The 19,906-nt window shown below is 40.0% G+C and overlaps 1 protein-coding gene across 1 annotated transcript in view; it reads right to left on the reverse strand.

Annotated features, from left to right (window-relative positions):
• Positions 1-19,906, reverse strand: part of zgc:63587 (uncharacterized protein LOC393431 homolog) — a 139,062-nt gene that overhangs the window by 33,337 nt on the left and 85,819 nt on the right. Inside the window, exons 9-11 of the mRNA XM_043716054.1 lie at positions 17,609-17,710; positions 16,334-16,479; positions 3,190-3,273 (exon numbers count right to left, since the gene is read on the reverse strand). Coding sequence (XP_043571989.1) covers positions 3,190-3,273; positions 16,334-16,479; positions 17,609-17,710 — 332 coding nt within the window. The remainder of the gene's footprint in view (positions 1-3,189; positions 3,274-16,333; positions 16,480-17,608; positions 17,711-19,906) is intronic.

Here is a 19,906-nt window from a genome sequence, read left to right on the forward strand (position 1 = left end):
AAATAAATGGAACAATATAAAAGTACGCTGACCGACACAGACTGGAAAACAACAAATTCTAACAAAGTTTATGGAAGACTACAAGAGCAGGGTGAACAGGTTGGTATCAGATGCAGGTTAAAGTTGAAAATTGTTGAATGAAAAATTTGGAAAAGAGGTTATCATGAATTAAAGGAAGAGAGATTTAAGTGTACACATGCTCTAGCCATTGTGACATGTTATGAGTGGATATAATGTCATGTGGATTTCACTCATCAGTGATGTGATACTAGACAACCAGCACTTAAAGTGGTCACAAAAAAAATCAAGTTGTGGATACAAAAAACTAAAACATCAATTTTCACAGAATGGATAGAATACCAAAGTTCTTTGCTACAGAATAGCTGTCCTGAGAAGAGATTTTTAAAGGATTTGGGATGCAAGCAGGAAAGCAGAATTAAATCAAGCGATCCTCACAGGCAACAGGAGTACAGACTTGATGAGCCAAATAGCCTGGCTCTATGCCATCTGACAGAGCGCCACCCGCAAACAGCTGTACTTCCTGCACAAATGCCTAAGGAAACGGGTACTACCGAAATGTCTTAAATACAAACCTCCCCTTAACACCCCACTAGCCAAAAGAGTAGCAGAACAAAACGGCCACAGAACGCTTAGAGAATGATGAATGATACCCACAACGGACTTTGTAAATACAACCGGGAAATTTCATGCCAAAAAACTTTACTCACTAATGCAACAGACCATGAATGGACAGACACAGTACAACAAGCCATAGACAATTACACAGCAACAAACACAGAAAATGAAAAGAATAGACCTGCAGAAAAAAGCTAGACAAACTTACACAAAATAATAACACAGAAACATGGATAAAAAAAATCTTATTTGACCAACCCTTAACAAAGTTAGTCAGCCTTTCGTCATTGTTAAAATGCTCCATCACAGGCAAAGTCCTGATGAATCTCCTCTGCACCTCTCCATCGCAATCACCTCCTTCCTATGTGATTATAGGTTAGATTCTCTACAGTGGAAACAGGCCCTTCGGCCCAACCAGTCCACACCAACCCTCCGAAGAGTAACCCACCCCCCTCTGACTAATGCACCTATCACTATGGGCAACTTAATATGGCCAATTCACCTGAGCTGCACATCGTTGGACTATGGGAGGAAACCAGAGTACCTGGAAGAAACCCACGCAGACACGGGGAGAATGTGCAAATTCCACACAGACAGTCACCCAAGGCTGGAATTGAACCTGGGATCCTGGTGCTGTGAGGCAGCAGTGCTAATCACTGAGCCACTGTACCACCAGGCATTGTGGCAACCAGAACTGTTTGCAGTACAGAACTGTGGCCTGTAAAGTTCTGTACAGCTTCAACCTAACTCCACCCTCTTATCATCTGTGCCACAACTGAAAAAGGCAAGTGTCCCATATGCCTTCTGTATGGGACACTTGCTACCTTCAGAGACCTGTGGACAAGCATCCTGAGATGCTTCTGTTCCTCTGTTGATTGAGTACCTGCTTTTGGATATTGAGTACGTTATTATTAATATGGCATTTACTTTGGAACATTTAATTAGGTAGAACTATTCATCTGACAGCTCTGACAGTAAAGATTGAGAAGCATTCAAACACAGGGACATCATATCCAAGTTAAATTCTGTCTTTGGGAAAGGTAACCACAGGGCTACGTAGTGCTCCATACAACCAGATAAAGTAACAAGGGTTAAGCCTGTCTGTTTCCTTGTGCATGTACTTTAGGAATTCACTGTGCAATGGTGGGAACCCCAGTGTTCCCTCGTGAAATCAAAGCTTCATCTCTAACTTTGAGCATTACAAGCAATTCGCACACATTAGAATAAAGGGGCAAGATATCAGCCGATCAGCCCATCAATCTTATTCTATAATTTAGGCAGATCATGACTGCACTGCACCTGAACTCCATATCCCTTGATACTCTTTCTCAATGAAAATTCCAATCGGCCCACCATCCATAGCCACATGGGAAGAGACTTCTTGATTTCTACTACAATGAGAGAAAAAAAATTGTTCTCTGTCCCAAATGGCCTAGCTCTAATTTTAAGATAATATCCTCTTGTTTGAGATTTCTACCATTAGAGGACACTGTCAGTACATTCCTCTCCCAATGAATATATTACCCTTTTAAATACCCCAACTAGATCTCCTTTCAGTCTTCTGTCACTGGAATTCAATGACAGGTAAAGACCCTGTACAACTCTGGCTCTACCACCTCCCCTTTGTATCAACTCTCTTGAAACAGTGGCCAACATTTCATTGGCCTTTCTGGTTACTTTTTACACCAGCATCAAGCAATTTGTGTACATGACCATCCAAATTCATTGTTCCTCGAAAGCTATCGGTGTTCATCATTCAGAAAATGACAGGCTACTATTAGGGGTATTTATTAATTTCTAGCATGCCTTTACCTACATTCATTCTTTTCCTTAAGAGGGTTCCTTGCCATTACCCCAAGGCTGAGCTCAAAATCCAATGGTTATGATTCATGTCACACGCAGCAGTTCTCTTGTGCATAGAAGCCACACTTCAAAACGGTGTACTTGTAGACTAAAAGTGTAGCTACTGACTGGAGCATCATCCAATATTCCAGCTCAAATTGTTTATTCTGCGCAGACACAGGAGTGGAAATATGATGCTTACAATTTGACATACCTAGTTAAACCATCAAGATACTGGAATCTTTGAACTTGAAGCATTCACCCATTAAGGTAAGTAGTATTCGTATTTAATTATGCATGGGATGTGGGCAAACTTTATTGCCCATCCTTAATTACTGTTGGATTGAGTGTCGTCAGGTCACTTCAGACAGCAGTTAAGAATCAACCATATTGCTGCAAACCTGGAGTCACAGAGGTCATATTGGGTTAAGGATGCCAGATTTCATTCCTTAAAAAGGACATTACTGAAATAGATGGGCTTTATGACAATTGATGATAGTTTCATGGTTCCAGATTTTATTAAACTGGACTTAAATTCCAACCCACCAGGATTTGAATCCAGGGCCCCAAAGCATGAGCCTGGACTTCAGAATTACTAATCTAGCGACATTCCCAGACACTACATATGCAGAAAAATAAACTTCTTAAAAAAGTTTTCTTACATCAATACAATTTGATTAAGAGAAGAGTTGCTAAAGATATCATAAATACCTGCCAACACGCTTCAACCGTTCAGAGCGGAAATTTTCATAGTGTAAATCCTGGGTGACTTCCTGTAGATCCTGCATGTGCGTCCTGAAAGAACACAGAAAAGGTTTAAAGATATAATTCTACAAAGTCAATTTGCTTCTTTTCCTCCTTATTGCTTTCATATTTTCAACCATCATCTTCTGAAAATGGAGTGTCTTGCTGGTGGGATTAGTGGAGTTTCTTGGACACACTAATCACTTAATTATGTGAACCCAGATTGTCATCAATCATGTCAAATTACAGGATTTAGGAGCCACTCAATTGTTAAGGGTCCAACTCTGTCCCTTTCCAATGCCGACAAGTTTGGCACTTTCCAGAAAGCATCAAAAATACTAAGAACTGTACCTGACTCTTTCCCAGTCTTGATGTCGTAAGGCCAGCTGTATTGCCACAATGCATGAAATCACCAAAACCATGCTGCTGAGGATACTGTGCTTTGACCTAACGCAGATCGTCAGAACATGCTATAGCTAAGGATGGCACTAGAATAATTGCATTTCTTCGAAGCAATAGTTCAGTCAGAGGTAATGCTGTAGAAGCCTCTAAATCGAAGAGTCCGTGCAGTAAATTCACTAGGGTGATACGAGAGAGGCAAAACTAATTGTCTTAACAAAGATTCTAATTACTGAATTATTCACATGGCATTCAGATGTTTAAGATGAGATTTAACAGAGTACAAGCTCTGATAAGCAAGATGTAATTTAAAATTATCACAGGAAGGAGAGGTAAAATGATTTTTTTGTGCCAAGAGTTGTTAAAAGAATCAATGCTTTGTGATAGGAGTGGCTGAGATCAAGGCCGCTGTCCCTTTGGAAGTGATGAATCCCATTACCTAAGGAAATGGTAACAGGGCACTTGGAAAATCATAATATGATTAGAAAGAATCAGCAGAGTTTAGGATGTTTGACAAATCTTTTTATGACATGTAAATAGCAGGGTACTACATGATGCAGTATTTTTGGACTGTCAAAAGGGAGTCAATGAAAATTTACAGCACAAGAGCTCATATTTATAAATAAGATAAGAGCTGATGGGATTAAGAGTAATAGCATGGATTGAGGAATGGTTAATGATAGAAAAGCGAGCAAACATAAATGTGTCTTATTTATACTGGTAGGTTGTTACTCGTGAAATGCTACAAGCATCAGTGCTGACAACTTTACTATTTACATTACATTATATATACGCTAGTGATTTAGATGAAGAGACCAATTGTAATGTACAAACTAAACAAAGAACTGTGGATGCTCGAGATCTGAAACAAAACAGACATCGCTACACAAACTCAGGAGGCCTGGCAGCATCTGTGGGCAGAAAACAGAATTAATGTTTCAACTCCAGTGATTCTTGGTCATTAGACTCGAAACATTAAATTGTAATGGATCTCAGCTGTTGAGAATGGAAAGCACATTGGGAAACTAAGCTGTGAAACAAAGTCTGCACAGAGCTATCAATAGGATAGGAGAGAGCGCAGGGAGGCGGCAGATGGAGTATAATCTGGGAAAATGTAGGAATAATATTAAACTAATCTCACAAAAGTAGATAAATGTTTTAAGTGATAAACAAGCATTAAATATTGGCACTCATAGGCCTCCAAGTGCCCATATACAAAAATATACAAGTACAGCAAGCATTTAGGAAGACAAATCATATCATATTACAGGTGGGTTGAAATAGGAGATTAAGAAAATCTTGCTACAATTGCTTTGCTGAGGTCATGCCCAAAATACAGTAACAGTTTTAGTTTCTCCATAGAAAGGAGGAGAAAGGGAGGGCAAGGGTTCACTAGCTTGATTATTGGAACAAGAGAGTTATCAATGAGGACAGATTGAGTAGACCGTGCCTATGCATCCTGGAGATGAGAAGAATATGGGAAGATCTCATTGAAATATTCAGTTTCTGAGGGATAGATGGTGAGGTCCCATGGTTGGCAAGTCAAGAAGTAGGAGACATCATCTCCCTTAGTCATTTAGGACTGAGGAAAAAAATTTCTCTGATATGGGGATCTTTGAAATTCTCTATTATGGAGAACACTAAATACAGGTCTAATGAATATTTTCAAGACTGAATTTAACAGATATTTTGACTCTAAAGGAATTAATGTAATTGGAACCGAGAGGAAAGTAGAGTTGAGGTGACGATGAAACTCAACCATGGCATCATTGAACAATGGAGCACACTTGAGGGACCAAATGGCCGACTCCTGCTCCTATTTCTTGTGGCCTTAGATAGAAGGGTCGATAAATGTTTGAAACAAGTGGTATAGAGTCATGGGGAGATAGAACATAACAGTAAATAGCAGATACAGGCTGAACCAACTAACCTCCTTTCATGCTGTAATTTGCTTAAAAGGTGCCTGGTTCGATCACTCTTTTCACAACTGCTACATAAAACTAGTAAAGACAACAAACTCCAGCAGTGAAGGCAGATTTCCCCTTGGAGAAGGTTAGTATGACAACACGGTGAAAGTGAGGACAGCAGATGCTGGAGATTAGAGTAGAGAGTATGGTGCTGTAAAAGCACTGCAGGTTAGGCAGCGTCCAAGGAGCAGGAGAGCTGATGTTTCTGGCAAAAGTCCTTCGTCAGGAATGGCCTAATTTCTGATGAAAAGCTTTTACCCAAAACATCGACGTTCCTACTCCTCAATGCTGCCTGACTTGCTGTGCTTTTTCAGCACCAAACTCTTGTCTACTAAGACAACACCCCCACCTGTAGTCATGCGTATACCACACACTTCACTTTCACTTTCCTGAAGGTCTCATTAAAACTCAGAATTCATTTAATGTGTTCCTTTTTATGTGTTCCTATTTATTTCATTGGTTGATCTGTTACTCCAAAATAATAGAAAACTCAGAAACCACAAGACACCCAAAATAGTTTCATAAATCTTCCAGAACTCCTTTACAAGCTTAAGCCAACAGTATCCATCCATAAGAGTTATCTCTCCTCCTCAATAACACTGCTGGTATATAGAATAAAAATCCCATTGGTAAATGCACTGAATGGGAATGCAATAAAAAAGAAAATATTTAATAGCATGTGTTTGTGATTCTATCAAGTATTGGAAAAAAGAGGGTTGTAAAACTTCCACTAATTAAGCATCCGCAGAGTCTGCACAGGCAAATGCTGTTGCTCATTACCAAAAAACTCAATTACAGAAGTGCTTAGAAAATATTGAGCAAACCCACCATCAATACCAAGTAATTTAGTAACTTCTTACTCTGTATCAGTCACTTGTCCTGCTAAACTGAAACAGTTTCAATTAACACCTGCACCTTCTGAAATTGCAAAGATCTTAATGATGAAATTCTGAATGCAACTGCGAAGAGACAGTTGACAAGTCAATATTGTAAGGGTTACCACTGACTAGAAAGTTACCTGGACCAACTTTATAAATATTATGACAAAGGAATGAGGGAACGTGGCACAGTGCGAATTCTGTGGCAAGTAACTCACTCCCTGACTCTTCATCAAGGCACATTTTAAAAAAAAATTGAGATATGATATGGCCAGCATTTAATGTCCAACCCTACTTGCCCTCCAGACCAGTCACACCCACATCCAGTTAAGAGTCAACAACATTACTGTGTATCTGGAGTCACATGTAGGCCAGATCAGGTAAAGATGGTAGATTTCCTTCCCTTAAGGATAGAGTACATATGTACAGATTAAATTAGATTACTTAGTGTGGAAACAGGCCCTTCGGCCCAACAAGTCCACACCGACTCGCCGAAGCACAACCCACTCAGACCCATTCCCCAACATTTACCCCTGCACCTACACTACGGGCAATTTTAGCATGGCCAATTCACCTAACCTGCACATTTTTGGACTGTGGGAGGACCCGGACTGTGGGAGGACCCTGCAGCACCCGGAGGAAACCCACGCAGATCTACACAGTCAGTCACCTGGGGTGGGAATTGAACCCGGGTCTCTGGCGCTGTGAGGCAGCAGTGCTAACCACTGTGCTACCGTGTCGCCCGTACAGCATGGAAACAGACCCTTCAGTCCAACTTGTTCATGTTGACCAGATATCCCAACCCAATCTAGTCCCACCTGCCAGCACCCGGCCCATATCCCCCCAAACCCTTCCTATTCATATACCCATCCAGATGCCTCTTAAATGTTGCAATTGTACCAGCCTCCACCACTTCCTCTGGCAGCTCATTCCATACACGTACCACCCTCTACATGAAAAAGGTGCCCCTGAGGTCTCTTTTAGATCATTCCCCCTCACCGTAAACCTATGCCATCTAGTTCTGACTTTCCCAACCCAGGGAAAAGACTTTGTCTATTTATCCTATCCATGCCCCTCATGATTTCGTAAACCTCTATAAGGTCCCACTCAGCTTCCAACACTCCAGGGAAAACAGCCCCAGCCTGTTCAGCCTCTCCCTATAGCTCAAATCCTCCAACCCTGGCAACATCCTTGTAAATCTTTTCTAAACCCTTTCAAGTTTCACAACATTTTTCCAATAGGAAGGAGACAAGAACTGCACGCAATACTCCAACAGTGACCTAACTAATGTCCTGTACAGCCGCAACATGACCTCCCAACTCCTGTACTCAATACTCTGACCAATAAAAGAAAGCATACCAAGCACCTTCATCACTATCCTATCTGCCTGCAACTCCACTTTCAAGGAGCTATGAATCTGCACTCCAAGGTCTCTTTGTTCAGCAACACTCCCTAGAATTAAGTGTATAAATCCTGCTAAGATTTGCTTTCCCAAAATGTAGCACCTCACATTTATCTAAATTAAACTCCATCTGCCACTTCTCAGCCCATTGGCCAATCTGATCAAGATCCCTTTGTAATCTGAAGTATGAGTGAACCAGATGAGTTTTTCTTTAACCCAACAATCAACCCTGTTTTCATGCACACAGTAGCTTAGCTTTTTTTATCCCAGACTCTTATTGAATACAAATGTCATCATTTGCCATATCCCAGAACATCAGCCTTAGCATGGGATTACTTCTCTTCAAGAGTGTGAATATGTTCCACTTGTCTGGACGTGTGCTGGTCCATTAACACTCAACACCATCCCAGATAAAGCACTTGACTGGCACCCAAACCACCATCTTCAACATATTGTTACAACCCAGAGGTCGAATCTCTCTATTAATTTATACCAAACACCCAGAAAAGCTTGCCTCGCCTCGTAATCTGTTAAGAAAGTATGAGGGAGTGAAAGAGAACTTCTAAATTCCACTACTCAAAGAAAAACAAAAAATTATTTTCCAACAGAACACTAAACAAAATTATCAACAAACTGAACTCTTTCCCCTAACTGAACATAATTCTATTAACATACTGTTCCTAAACACACTTATTAAACATTACATTAACTTAATCTCCAGTCCACATGGTCTGTTTTCTCCAATGTTTTCAATCTTCTGTCTGCTGATCTGTGTTTTCTTCTTTCATTTTACTGCTTTTACAGGAAAAAAGGTTCGTTTTGATAGGCGGTTCCTTCTTATTTCTTTGAGAGTTAGATATTAAGATAGGCAATTAGCTGTCCGGCTCTACAGCACTACGGCAGTTGCTCTGCTGTTCGGTGCAAGTTGCTCTGACCAATTTTCAAAATGCCTCCTTTCTTTAGACCCCCAACATAGTTTCCTGTCATTGGTCCAATGTTGCCAAAACAATAAATTCCAACCTGATTGGGTTTCAGTATCCTGGGCATTTAAAGTAATTGGTTAAATTTGAATTGTCGTCAAAACAGCATCCAAAACTCAGGTATCCCTTTAACAGCCAATTGTTACATGTATCTATTTTAGAACAACCCATCTCCCAGCCTTTCCATTTGGGCAGCTGAGCCTGCATTTTAAGTTTACTTCAATATTCAGAAAACACTATTTTGAAGTAAACATAGATGGTTTCCACTTCACAAAAATACACTCCCTTCACTCGAGGCACAGTGGAAGTGTACACCATTTACAAGACATGCTATAGTAACTCACCAAAAGTATCTCCTTCCAACAACACCTTCTATGCCCAAGACTGATACCACACAGAAGGGCAAAGGCAGCAAATTCAATGGGAAAACCATCACCGCTATGTTGCCCTTCCAAACCATCCAGACTTGGAACAATGCTACTGTTCCTTTACAGTCAGTGGGTCAACACCACCCTACTAACACAGCGACTGTCCCTAAATCTCCAGGACTGCAACAATTCAAGGTGGCAGCTCACAATCACCATCTTCAGAAGAACTAGCGATGGGCAATAAATGCTGGCCTATCCAACATCCCAACAATGATTTTTTAAAAATTACTGTTTAAAAAACTGTTGAATACTTAGCTTTAGCCATCTGCCGAACTCAGGCACTTGTGTTCTAGTCCTGTGTAAATTGATCACTACAATCCTGACAGCCACCAGGGGGCCAGCTAATCCAATAATTCACGAACGAATGCTAGAAATAGAGAAAGTTAAAAATCACAGAACACCAGGTTATAGTCCACAGATTTATTTGAAAGCATTAGCTTTTGGAGCACTGCTCCTTCATCAGGTGGAGCCACTAGTGGAGTTCACAATCACCTGAGGAAGGAGCAGCGCTCCGAAGGCGAGTGCTTCCAAGTAAACTTGCTGAACTATAACCTGGTGTTGCGTGATTTTTAAAACTTTGTACACCCCAGTCCAATACCAGCACCTCTAAATCAGAAATGGAGAAGAATTTCTCCCAGCAATTTCACAGCAACACTTAATATATGATCCAAAGTACCCATTCTTTAGATTATCTGCAAGTTTTATTGGTAGTTGGAGCCCTACAGGAGGATCATTGAATTTATTCCAAAACAGTAAAATAGGTTTCCTAGAACTAAGCATATTAAGTGGATTCAAAGCCACTCACTGATCTTGTGCCAATCTGTCTTTTGAGGCCTCTTTCAAATTGTCCAATTAAGTAGCATACTTGGAAAAAAACACTTCAAAAGAAAAGTGAGTGCATGACTGGCCTGAACTGCCTCCACAGTTCATTTCTGAGCTAAAGCTGGCACCTGCTTAGCTGTAGCCAAAGGCAGCTTGAAGCAGCACTTGCTGCTCCACAGTTACACCCACCACTGACAGAGGGTACTAATTCACCACAGAAATTGCGTGATAGCTGATTAATCTTCAATTGAAAAATTTAGGAATGTATCACAAAATCAGTTTTCCTTCAAATCCTGAAAGAGAGCCGACCATTTAAAATGCAAATTTTATCAATGATGGTGCAGAAACAAAGAAATAACACTTTTTTTGTCCATTTTCTATCCCAAAGGCCTGTTTCCTGGCTAGTTTCTATTCTGCTTGCATTGTTTACACTTATGCCCAAGACTCAGCAAGCCCTTTCAGGCCATTTTACCCCAGAAGGGATCATAGTATTCTCACCTAATTTCCATATATGTCTATTTCTAGCAAGGGCACTCAATAACAACTAAGAATAGGAATCCTGATCAAATTTTCAAGGATACAAAGGACATTGAGGTCTAAACGCTATTCTGAATGCTATGAGTAATTATAAACACAGGATCAAATCAGGGAATTTCCTATTTTGATGATTCTGCTACTCACTGGAAAAATTTGCGAAAGAAGTCGACTGTAAGAAACAGATACATCGCAAGAAATAACATTTCAGATAAAGTTGAAGTTGCAACATTGTAATTCATTCCTACATTGTCACAGCAGCACTATGACAACAATCTGATAGTTATATTCTCCTGATGATAGAGGACGGCTATTAGATACAAGGTTACGATGAATGTCAGTTTCTCCCACAATACAATACAGTTCACACCAACTGATCTGCAACACATGTGGCAACCTTGAAATGTACTGCTGCATATTTTCCTACAGTCAAAATATTTAGAGGCCCCAGCACTCAAAGTCGACAATTTGGAATTGATGCAATTTACCCAATATATGCAGTAAAGCCAAAAAAGTAACCAACTAATGATACTTATGGCAAATGTACTGAGGCATACCAAGATGCTGCATAAGAAACTGTTTTGAACAGCCATGAAATTAAAGTATCATATTTTTGAAAAAAACTCAATTTAACGAATCTCAATTTAACGAGGTGTGAGCAGCAGATCGAAACTGTTTGAAGAGCTGACATTGACATGTGGTTCTGATTTCAGCCAAATAGGGGAAAGTAAGGATTGCAGATGCTGGAGATCAAGCACAGTAGGTCAGACAGCATCAGAGAAGCAGAGAATCGACATTTCAAGCATAAGACCTTCATCAGGAAATTTCAGGCATAAGTCCTTTAAGAGCTTAGGCTTGAAAGGTCGATCGTCCCGCTCCTCTGATGCTGTCAGACATACTGCACTTTTCCAGAGCTCCACTTTTCACCACATGTCAAATAGGTGAAAAAAGGAGAAAAAGAGCCCCAAAAAGCTAACATGCACAATGCAACAAGCACTCTCTTGATAACTGACACCCACAGTAATGGCAAACTGTTAGTGGTATTTGATTAATTTCAGCAGTCTCCCATAGTATGCATGGGTGCTATTGGGTGGTGTGAACTGCATTATCAAGCATGATGCTTGCACTAACACATCTAATTTTTCATGAAGACTGCAGTATAACATTAATGTTACAAGGCTCCAAAAACAACGAATGCATTAAATTCAAAAATCGGCTGGAAAACTGAGTGCCTAGCTCACAACAAAATGAATTATACATCCAAAGCTTTTGGCGTACAAGAGAAGGCTGCATTACCACTGAATGTCAGTCTCAATTACCCAGAGTAAATCAGTCAAAATAGGCCCAATACCAAATTTCTAAGCCTCACCCAAGCATTCAATTTGCCCTTTTAAAATCCACATATAACTGACCCACAGCTAGCCGACTGTAGATTTCTTCTGAAAACCAAGTTAATCTTTGCATAACTCAACTTGAAAATTACTTCTCAGTCATTTTGAGTTCAGGGCTGCTGAATATATTGTTTTTTCTGCTCATAGTTTTTTTACAATTTTTGTGAAATGCTTTTTTAAAGTTCGTTCATGGGATGTTGGCATCTCTCGCTGGGCTAACATTTTGTGCCCATCTTTAGCTGCCTTTGAGAAGATGGTGGCAAGCTGCCTTCTTGAATCACTGCAGTTCAATTTGTGTAGGTAATGCTATGAGGGCAGGAATTCCAGTATTTTGACCCAGTGACCCCGAAGGAATGGTGCTAAATTTCCAAGTCAGGAAATTGTAGCTTGGAGGGAAACTTGCAGGCTCTCCCATGTATCAGACTTTATCTTCTAAGTGTCAACGTTTGTGGGTTTTGTAGGCAATGTCTAAGCAGCCTCAATGCATTACTGCAGTACAGAGGAACCTTGATTATCCGAACAACACGGGCGGGAAGTATTTTGTCGGATAATTGAATGCGGGATAACACAGTTTAGCCAAGCATCAGGACCTTGCCGGATAATCTGAAATTGGGAAGAGTCGAATAATAGAGGTTTCTCTGTGCATTGTACATACTACTGTTGAGCTTTGCTGGTGGAGGGATCGTATGCTTGTGGATGTGTTGCCAATCAAGCAAACTGTTTTTGCCCTGGGCCATTCAAGAGCAATCCCCATTACATTGATATTGGGGAATTCAGCAATGTTACTACCATTAAATGTCAAAAGTAGTAGTTTAGAGTCTCACTTCTGGAGATGGCCAGCGCCAGACACTTGTGTGGCATGAATGTTATTTACAACATGTCAGCCCAAATCTAGACCTCGTCCAGATATTGCTGCATTTGGACATGGACTGCTTCAATACCTGTGGAGTAGCAAATAGGGCTGAACATGGTGTAATTATTGGTGAACATCCCACTTCTGACCTTCTGATGAACAAAGAGCCAATAATGAAGCAGCTGAAAACAGCTGAGCTTGGAAACTATTCTGAGAACTCCTGCAGTGACATCTCAGACTAAGATGATTGACCTTCAATGGCAACAACCATCTTCCTTTGTGCTATATAAGACAAAGCCAGATTTCCATTAATTCAAAATTAGTTAAAAGAAATATCATGGATGAATTAACAGCAGTCTAGAGATTAATAAACTTAGCATGTTTACTATAAATATTTAGTATATGCATATAAATGAAGAGTGCACATGTGTGAGAGTATGAAACAGAGTGTGTCTTGAAGGGGTTTGGTACAGAGAATGAAGTGATGAAAGCACCTACCCAAGAAAACTTCCAAAATCTGACACATTGACTGAATAATACAGAGCAAGGAAAAGTGATAGTAATTAAATCACATGGACAAAGAACAAAAAGATGTTAAATGCAAGGTAGTAATCATGGAAGCGTATGCAACCATAAAATCGAAGTAGAGATACATAAAAACTAAAATATGTTTTTTGACCAAATCAACTGGCTGTGAAAAATTGGCCTTGACAGTTTGAATGACTGTATTAGACTAAAATCTAGCTGTTCAAGAAGAATGATTAATGACAGAATTTTAATGCACAAAAGAAAAGTAGTGAAGTTGATAGGAACAAAATTATAACATTCAGAATTCACAAGAAAATATTCTTGGTTGGTTGGGTTTGGAAATTTAGGTGGTAACAAGTCAGTTAAAGAACAATGTGGTGAGATGATGTGAAAGAATGGGAATCGTGCGCAGATGAAGTATGGGGCACACCAGATACCAGCCTTGGGTGGAGAAAAGACACCGAAATGTACAGATAAACAAAATTTTCAACTATTATTATCCCTTAGAACAACATGCATTCTTCCTACAGCTCCATCCTAATTTCCATAATCAGCTTTCCCTTTCTGCCACAGCACCAAATTAATCATGTGTGATGAACAACATTCTCTCGATTATGGCTACAGTTTCTGTGGACAGAGCATTTAGCATACAATGAAACATTCAAACTCAAAGCAACAGCAAATGCAAATAGTATGAATTTAAATCAGACATCAGGAGAGGAAGAGAGGGAAACAATATGATAGAGCAAATTATTCCACTCCAAAATCAAATTAACCTGTGTATAAGCAAGGTGGCTCACTCAAGTTCCATTTAACAGCACTCAGTTACAATCAGTTAGAATTCTAGTTGCACACAACTAGAGTTGGAAATCAGATTGCAAAGTCTCATTATAAAATGCTTTTTGGAATGGCTTACTTAGTTTGAAACAAACGGTGAATAGCTTTTACCTTGACACTGCAAAGAGACTGAAGTCAAAATATCAGTGCATTGTGCAAGTAGTCAAGCAAACGTATTGTCAAGATTTCTGAAACATACATTTCCATGCAACCTGTCTCTGCATAAGGATCATTTCCTTGCAATGAACTAGAAGACACCACTGGCAGTGCCTCTTTAATCACAGATATTGTAATATTGTTTATGTGTCATGAAATCCAGGAAATGTAAGAGCAGACACACTAATAGCTCATTCAAACATGTGTTCTGTTAAAGTGCCAACTGGGACCAGAAGCAGCAACTAGAATTCTATGGCTCTATGCAGCAACACTTCAATAATTTACCATTGCAGCAGAGCACATCGTTCCAGCAGGATCCTACTTACTATCATACATGCATCAGGAGCTGAAATAGTTTATTTGAGAAACCTTTATTATTGGTTCGGTGGTTGTGTACTGCGGATTCTGAGAGATAGGATTTACATGTATTTGGAGAGGCAAGACTGATTAAGGATAGTCAGCATGGCCTTGCACATGGGAAATCATGTCTCAAACTTGTAGTTTTTTTGAGGACATGTCCAAAACAATAGATGGGCATAGAGCAGTAAACATTGTGTACGTGGACTTTAGTGAAGCCTATAACAAGGCTCTGCATGATAGACTGGTTAGTAAAGTTAGATCACATGAAATTTGGGAGATCTTGCCAACTAGATACAAAATTGGCTTGACAGTAGGAGACAGAGGGTGGTAGTGGTGGACTAGAGGCCTGTGACCAGTGATGTTCTGCAGGGATTGGTGCCGGGTCCACTGTTGTTTGTCATTTATATAAACAATTGGGATGTGAATTTAGGAGGCATGATTAATATGTTTGCAGATGACACCAAAATTGGTGGTATATTGGTAGTTAACGGTAGGGCCCTGGGTGGGTGTTTTCAAACAGACACCTAGGACTTCAGATGCATAGTTCTTTGAAGGTTGTGTCACAGGTAGACAGGGTAGATTAGATGATTAGACTAGATTTGGATTAGATTACATTACAGTGTGGAAACAGGCCCTTCGGCCCAACAAGTCAACACCGACCTGCCGAAGCGCAACCTACCCATACCCCTACATTTACCCCTTACCTAACACTACGGACAATTTAGCATGGCCAATTCACCTGACCTGCACATCTTTGGACTGTGGGAGGAAACCGGAGCACCCGGAGAAAACCCACGCAGACACGGGGAGAACGTGCGAACTCCACACAGTCAGTCCCCTGAGGCAGGAATTGAACCCGGGTCTCTGGCGCCGTGAGGCAACAGTGCTAACCACTGTGCCACCATGCCGCCCACAGGGTAGTTAAGAAGCTTTTTAGTATGCTTGCCTTCATTGCTCAGACCACTGAGTATTACGATTGGGATGTCATGTTGAGATTGTACAGAATACTGGTAAATGGAGTACTGTGTACAGTTCTGGTCGCCAGTAAGAAGGATATTATTAAATGGAGAAGGTTCAGAAAAGATTTACAAGGTTGTTGCTGGGACTGGAGGGTTTTACTGATGAGGACAGGCTGAGACTTTTATCACTGGAGCACAGGAGGTTGAGGGGTGACCATACAGAGGTTTATAAAATTTTAGATAAGGTAAATAGCAAAGGCCTTATCCCCTAGGGTTGGGGATTTCAAAACGAGAGCACATATTTTTAAGGTGAGAGGAGAAAGATTTAAAATGGACTTGCAGGGCAATTTTTTAACACACAAAGTAGGTGGAATAAATGGCAGAGGAAGTGGTAAATGCAGATAAAGATACATTTAAGAGACATTTGGACAGGTCCATTAAAATGCAGTTGTTCGAAGGATTTGGGCCAAATGCAAGCAGTGGAACTAGTTTAATTTGGGAAACTTGGTTGACATGAACAACTTTGGCCGAGGGGTCTGTTTCAGTGCTGTATGATTCTGTGACTCCATGGAAGTTGGGGTACAAAGTGCATCATTGCATTAATGACAGATACTTACACCAACATTGTGCGTAGTTTGAGAAAGTCATTATGTTCTGGGTTTTCCACTTCAACCACTCCCCATGGATACAGGCGACCTCGGATCTTTTTACCTTTCACTTCAATCAGCTGGTTGGAGCCAATCACAGCAAAGGGAACGCTGGCCTAGAAGGAAAGGGATCTATTGATCTGGTGGGCATTCAAACAAGATTAGGCCATTTAGTGCCTTGCAACTATTATTTCAAGAATTTGATTACAACGGATGTTAATTCAATCAACAGTCATGTTTCTGCAGCACTTAATTAATACACAAGATTTGCCAGCCTGTTTTGAAGTACGCAATCAGATGAAATTTTCTGACCCTATCAAAACCTCTAACCATATACAATATCAATTAGATAACCCTTTAAATCTTCTACACTCAAGGGCATAGTAGGTAAAAACAATGACTGCAGATGCTGGAAACCAGATTCTGGATTAGTGGTGCTGGAAAAGCACAGCAGTTCAGGCAGCATCCGAGGAGCAGTAAAATCGACATTTCAGGCAACAGCCCTTCATCAGGAATACAGGGCATAGTAGTTTATTAAATATGTCCTCATACGTTAGTGCTTTAAATCCTGGTATCTCTCTGTTGAATCTGCATAGCATTCCCTCATGCATGTTTCTATGATGTACAGCATAGTTCAGGATGCAGTACTTCGACTTGATCTAGAGTAGATCTTTTTACAACTCTAGATAGCTTTGAAATATTTATATTTCATTGCCTTTGACACAATGGCAAAACAATCCATTACCCTTTTAAAATATTGCATCCATTTACTAGATTTTGATGATTTTGGTACCTGGACACCTAAACTTTTCTCCTTACCCCTTGGTTTGAAAGGTTCAGCACAAAACATATAACTCATACCTAAAAGAGGAGCAAGTTGTTGTCAGACTGTGCATATGAAAACTAAAATGAGAAAACCTAGGGAATGACCAGGTTTTCTGACTGGAAGGATCCCAACAATTAATTTCCAACTGTCAAGCAGGAGCTTGATTGATCCACTGTAAATTGTTCTCTACAGGCGAGTTGGTTCCATTTCAGTGTGGAATCAGCAACACAATATAAGGATCTGCTTGCCTCAGTGGAACTAACTCAAAAATACAGTTCTAGACTTCCCCCAAAGACTCCATTCTCTACACCCAAATGGAACTTTGCTCCACTTCATTCAAATTTGCTTCCCACCTTGACTGGGCCTGTCTGCTTCTACAATATGGTAGTTGGTCACTACCAATTATTTTAGTGTCTCACCTTCAGAATCATGGTCTGCTCCTTGAATTCCTCATCTTCATCAGAATCTGCATCTGGAAGCTGGTAGATTCTGATCCCATGCTCAGTGATCTCATCGAGGATCTATGGAACAAATTACAATTAGAAATCCCAGGGATGGGTCAAATACACAGCTTGTAAAATTTCAATTATTATGCAGATTACTTCAATATTTAACAAGAGAGCTGCAGTTACAGAAGTTGAACAGTAAAACTATTTATTGCTACACATAGGGGATACAAGGATGGCTCATGAGATGACAATAATTGTAGAATCATACAGCATAGAATCATACCATTTAACTCATAATGCTGGCAATTTGAAACGGTTTTCAATTAATCTCATGCCTTTCCACATAGTCCTACAGATTTTTGTACTTAAAGCATGTATCCAATTACCTTTTGACAGTTACAACTAAATCTCCATCCACCAATGTATCCCAGATCATAATCTTACTGCACAACTAAAATTCTCCTCTTTGGTTCTTTTACTAATTATTTTAACTCTCTCTTCTGGTTACCAATGGCCCTCTTTACCAATATTTACTTTATTGTCGGACCTAACTTTTGAACACCTTTATTAAATCTACCTATAAACTTTTCCTGCATTAAAGGAGAATCCAAATTCTCTCTCTTCTGGTTACCAATGGCCCTCTTTACCAATGGGAAGTTTCATTTTATTTACTTTATTGTCGGACCTAACTTTTGAACACCTTTATTAAATCTACCTATAAACTTTTCCTGCATTAAAGGAGAATCCAAATTTACCTTCTTAAATCACATTACACAAGTGAAGTACCATATCCTTATAGTAATCTACTCTGCATCCACTCCAAGTATTTGAAATCATAAAATGCGAAGTCCAGAATTGGACACAATGGGGATAATTTTAAACAGCTCAAAATGGCTCAGGTGGGAATTCCGTGCCTTAGGCCCATTATTCTTTAATACCTTTGTGTAACAAACAAATTACTTGAAATTTAATGTACCATGCACATTCAAAAAATTATTCATATTTTGAAATTTTCTGTCACCCTCCTTATGGTTGTCATGTGCTCTGAAAGAGAGATTTTGCTGACTTGAGAAATGTGACATTAGAAGGCTTGGTTAGAGCAACAACTCATGCTCAGTACAGAAAATTGGTCTTCCTATTTGTGACCACTATGAACTGAAAAAAATTGATACTAAAACCTCTCTAAACAGTTCACAAGGTAAAATGTTTGCATTGTAATTTCTTTTGGCTGCACACAGACAGTTCACTACCGCCCTTTCATGGGGAACTAGAGATGTGCAATAAAAGCTGACCAGCCAGTGACACCCAAGTCTCATGAGTGAATTTAAAAACAAAACTTTCCATAAATAATTACAAAATCTATTTCTTCTGAGAAGTTTTGTTTTGTTTGGGGGCCTTCATATTATTTTTCCACTTCTTCCTTTTCTGCATCTCACATTCCTAGGATGAAGAGGCAAATCTACTAATGTCTTACCAGTAGATTCCCTATACACCCTCTGTGTAATAATGGAGGCCGCTTATAACCCTCCTTCCTTACTCATGCACCTAACCCAACTGGTCATGGAAAATCCTGGCCAAAAACTTAGCCAATCTAAAACAGTGGACCGAATGTTCATACATTAGCAAAGACATTGTGCTGAACCTTCATAAATCACTGGTTAGTTCTCAATTGCAGAACTAGCCCTGAGGCTATCTTCAGAACGTATTTCATAAGTCTTTCGGGTGGGTCGGTTCATGGCAAGAATGAAGGCTGGACTTAGGAGCTAGACACCTACAGGCAAGAGGTCCAAAATATCCTGCAGTAACTGCAAGATGTCTTTTCACTTTTCTCTCTAGGTTTCCTGCCTGATTTGGGGAGGATGGCTGCTTGTTGTATTTCCAAATAGAGGGAAACACAGCTAACTGTGGTTGAAACTGGAAACACTGTGAAACTGAAGATACACAGCCTCACCACATTCTGAAATGACTGTAAATACCTCAGTGGATTGGTTGCCTACCCCTTATCCTGCATCTGTTAAAACCAGAAATTGAAGTGGGCTGTGTTTCTCTTTCAGAACTTTACTTTTTGAAACTCCCATTTTATAGTAGTCACAAATATAAAAGAGTTGTTACTCTGCTATTAAGCTTCCAATGTCACATTTCTCAAATCAGTTAAATGGTGGCACAGTGGTTAGCACTGCTGCCTCACAGCATCGGAGACCCGGGTTCAATACCCGCCTCAGGCAACTGACTGTGTGGAGTTTGCGCGTTCTCCCAGTGTCTGTGTGA

This window comes from Chiloscyllium plagiosum, chromosome 25 (genome assembly GCF_004010195.1).
Source record: "Chiloscyllium plagiosum isolate BGI_BamShark_2017 chromosome 25, ASM401019v2, whole genome shotgun sequence".
Classification (NCBI taxonomy): domain Eukaryota; kingdom Metazoa; phylum Chordata; class Chondrichthyes; order Orectolobiformes; family Hemiscylliidae; genus Chiloscyllium; species Chiloscyllium plagiosum.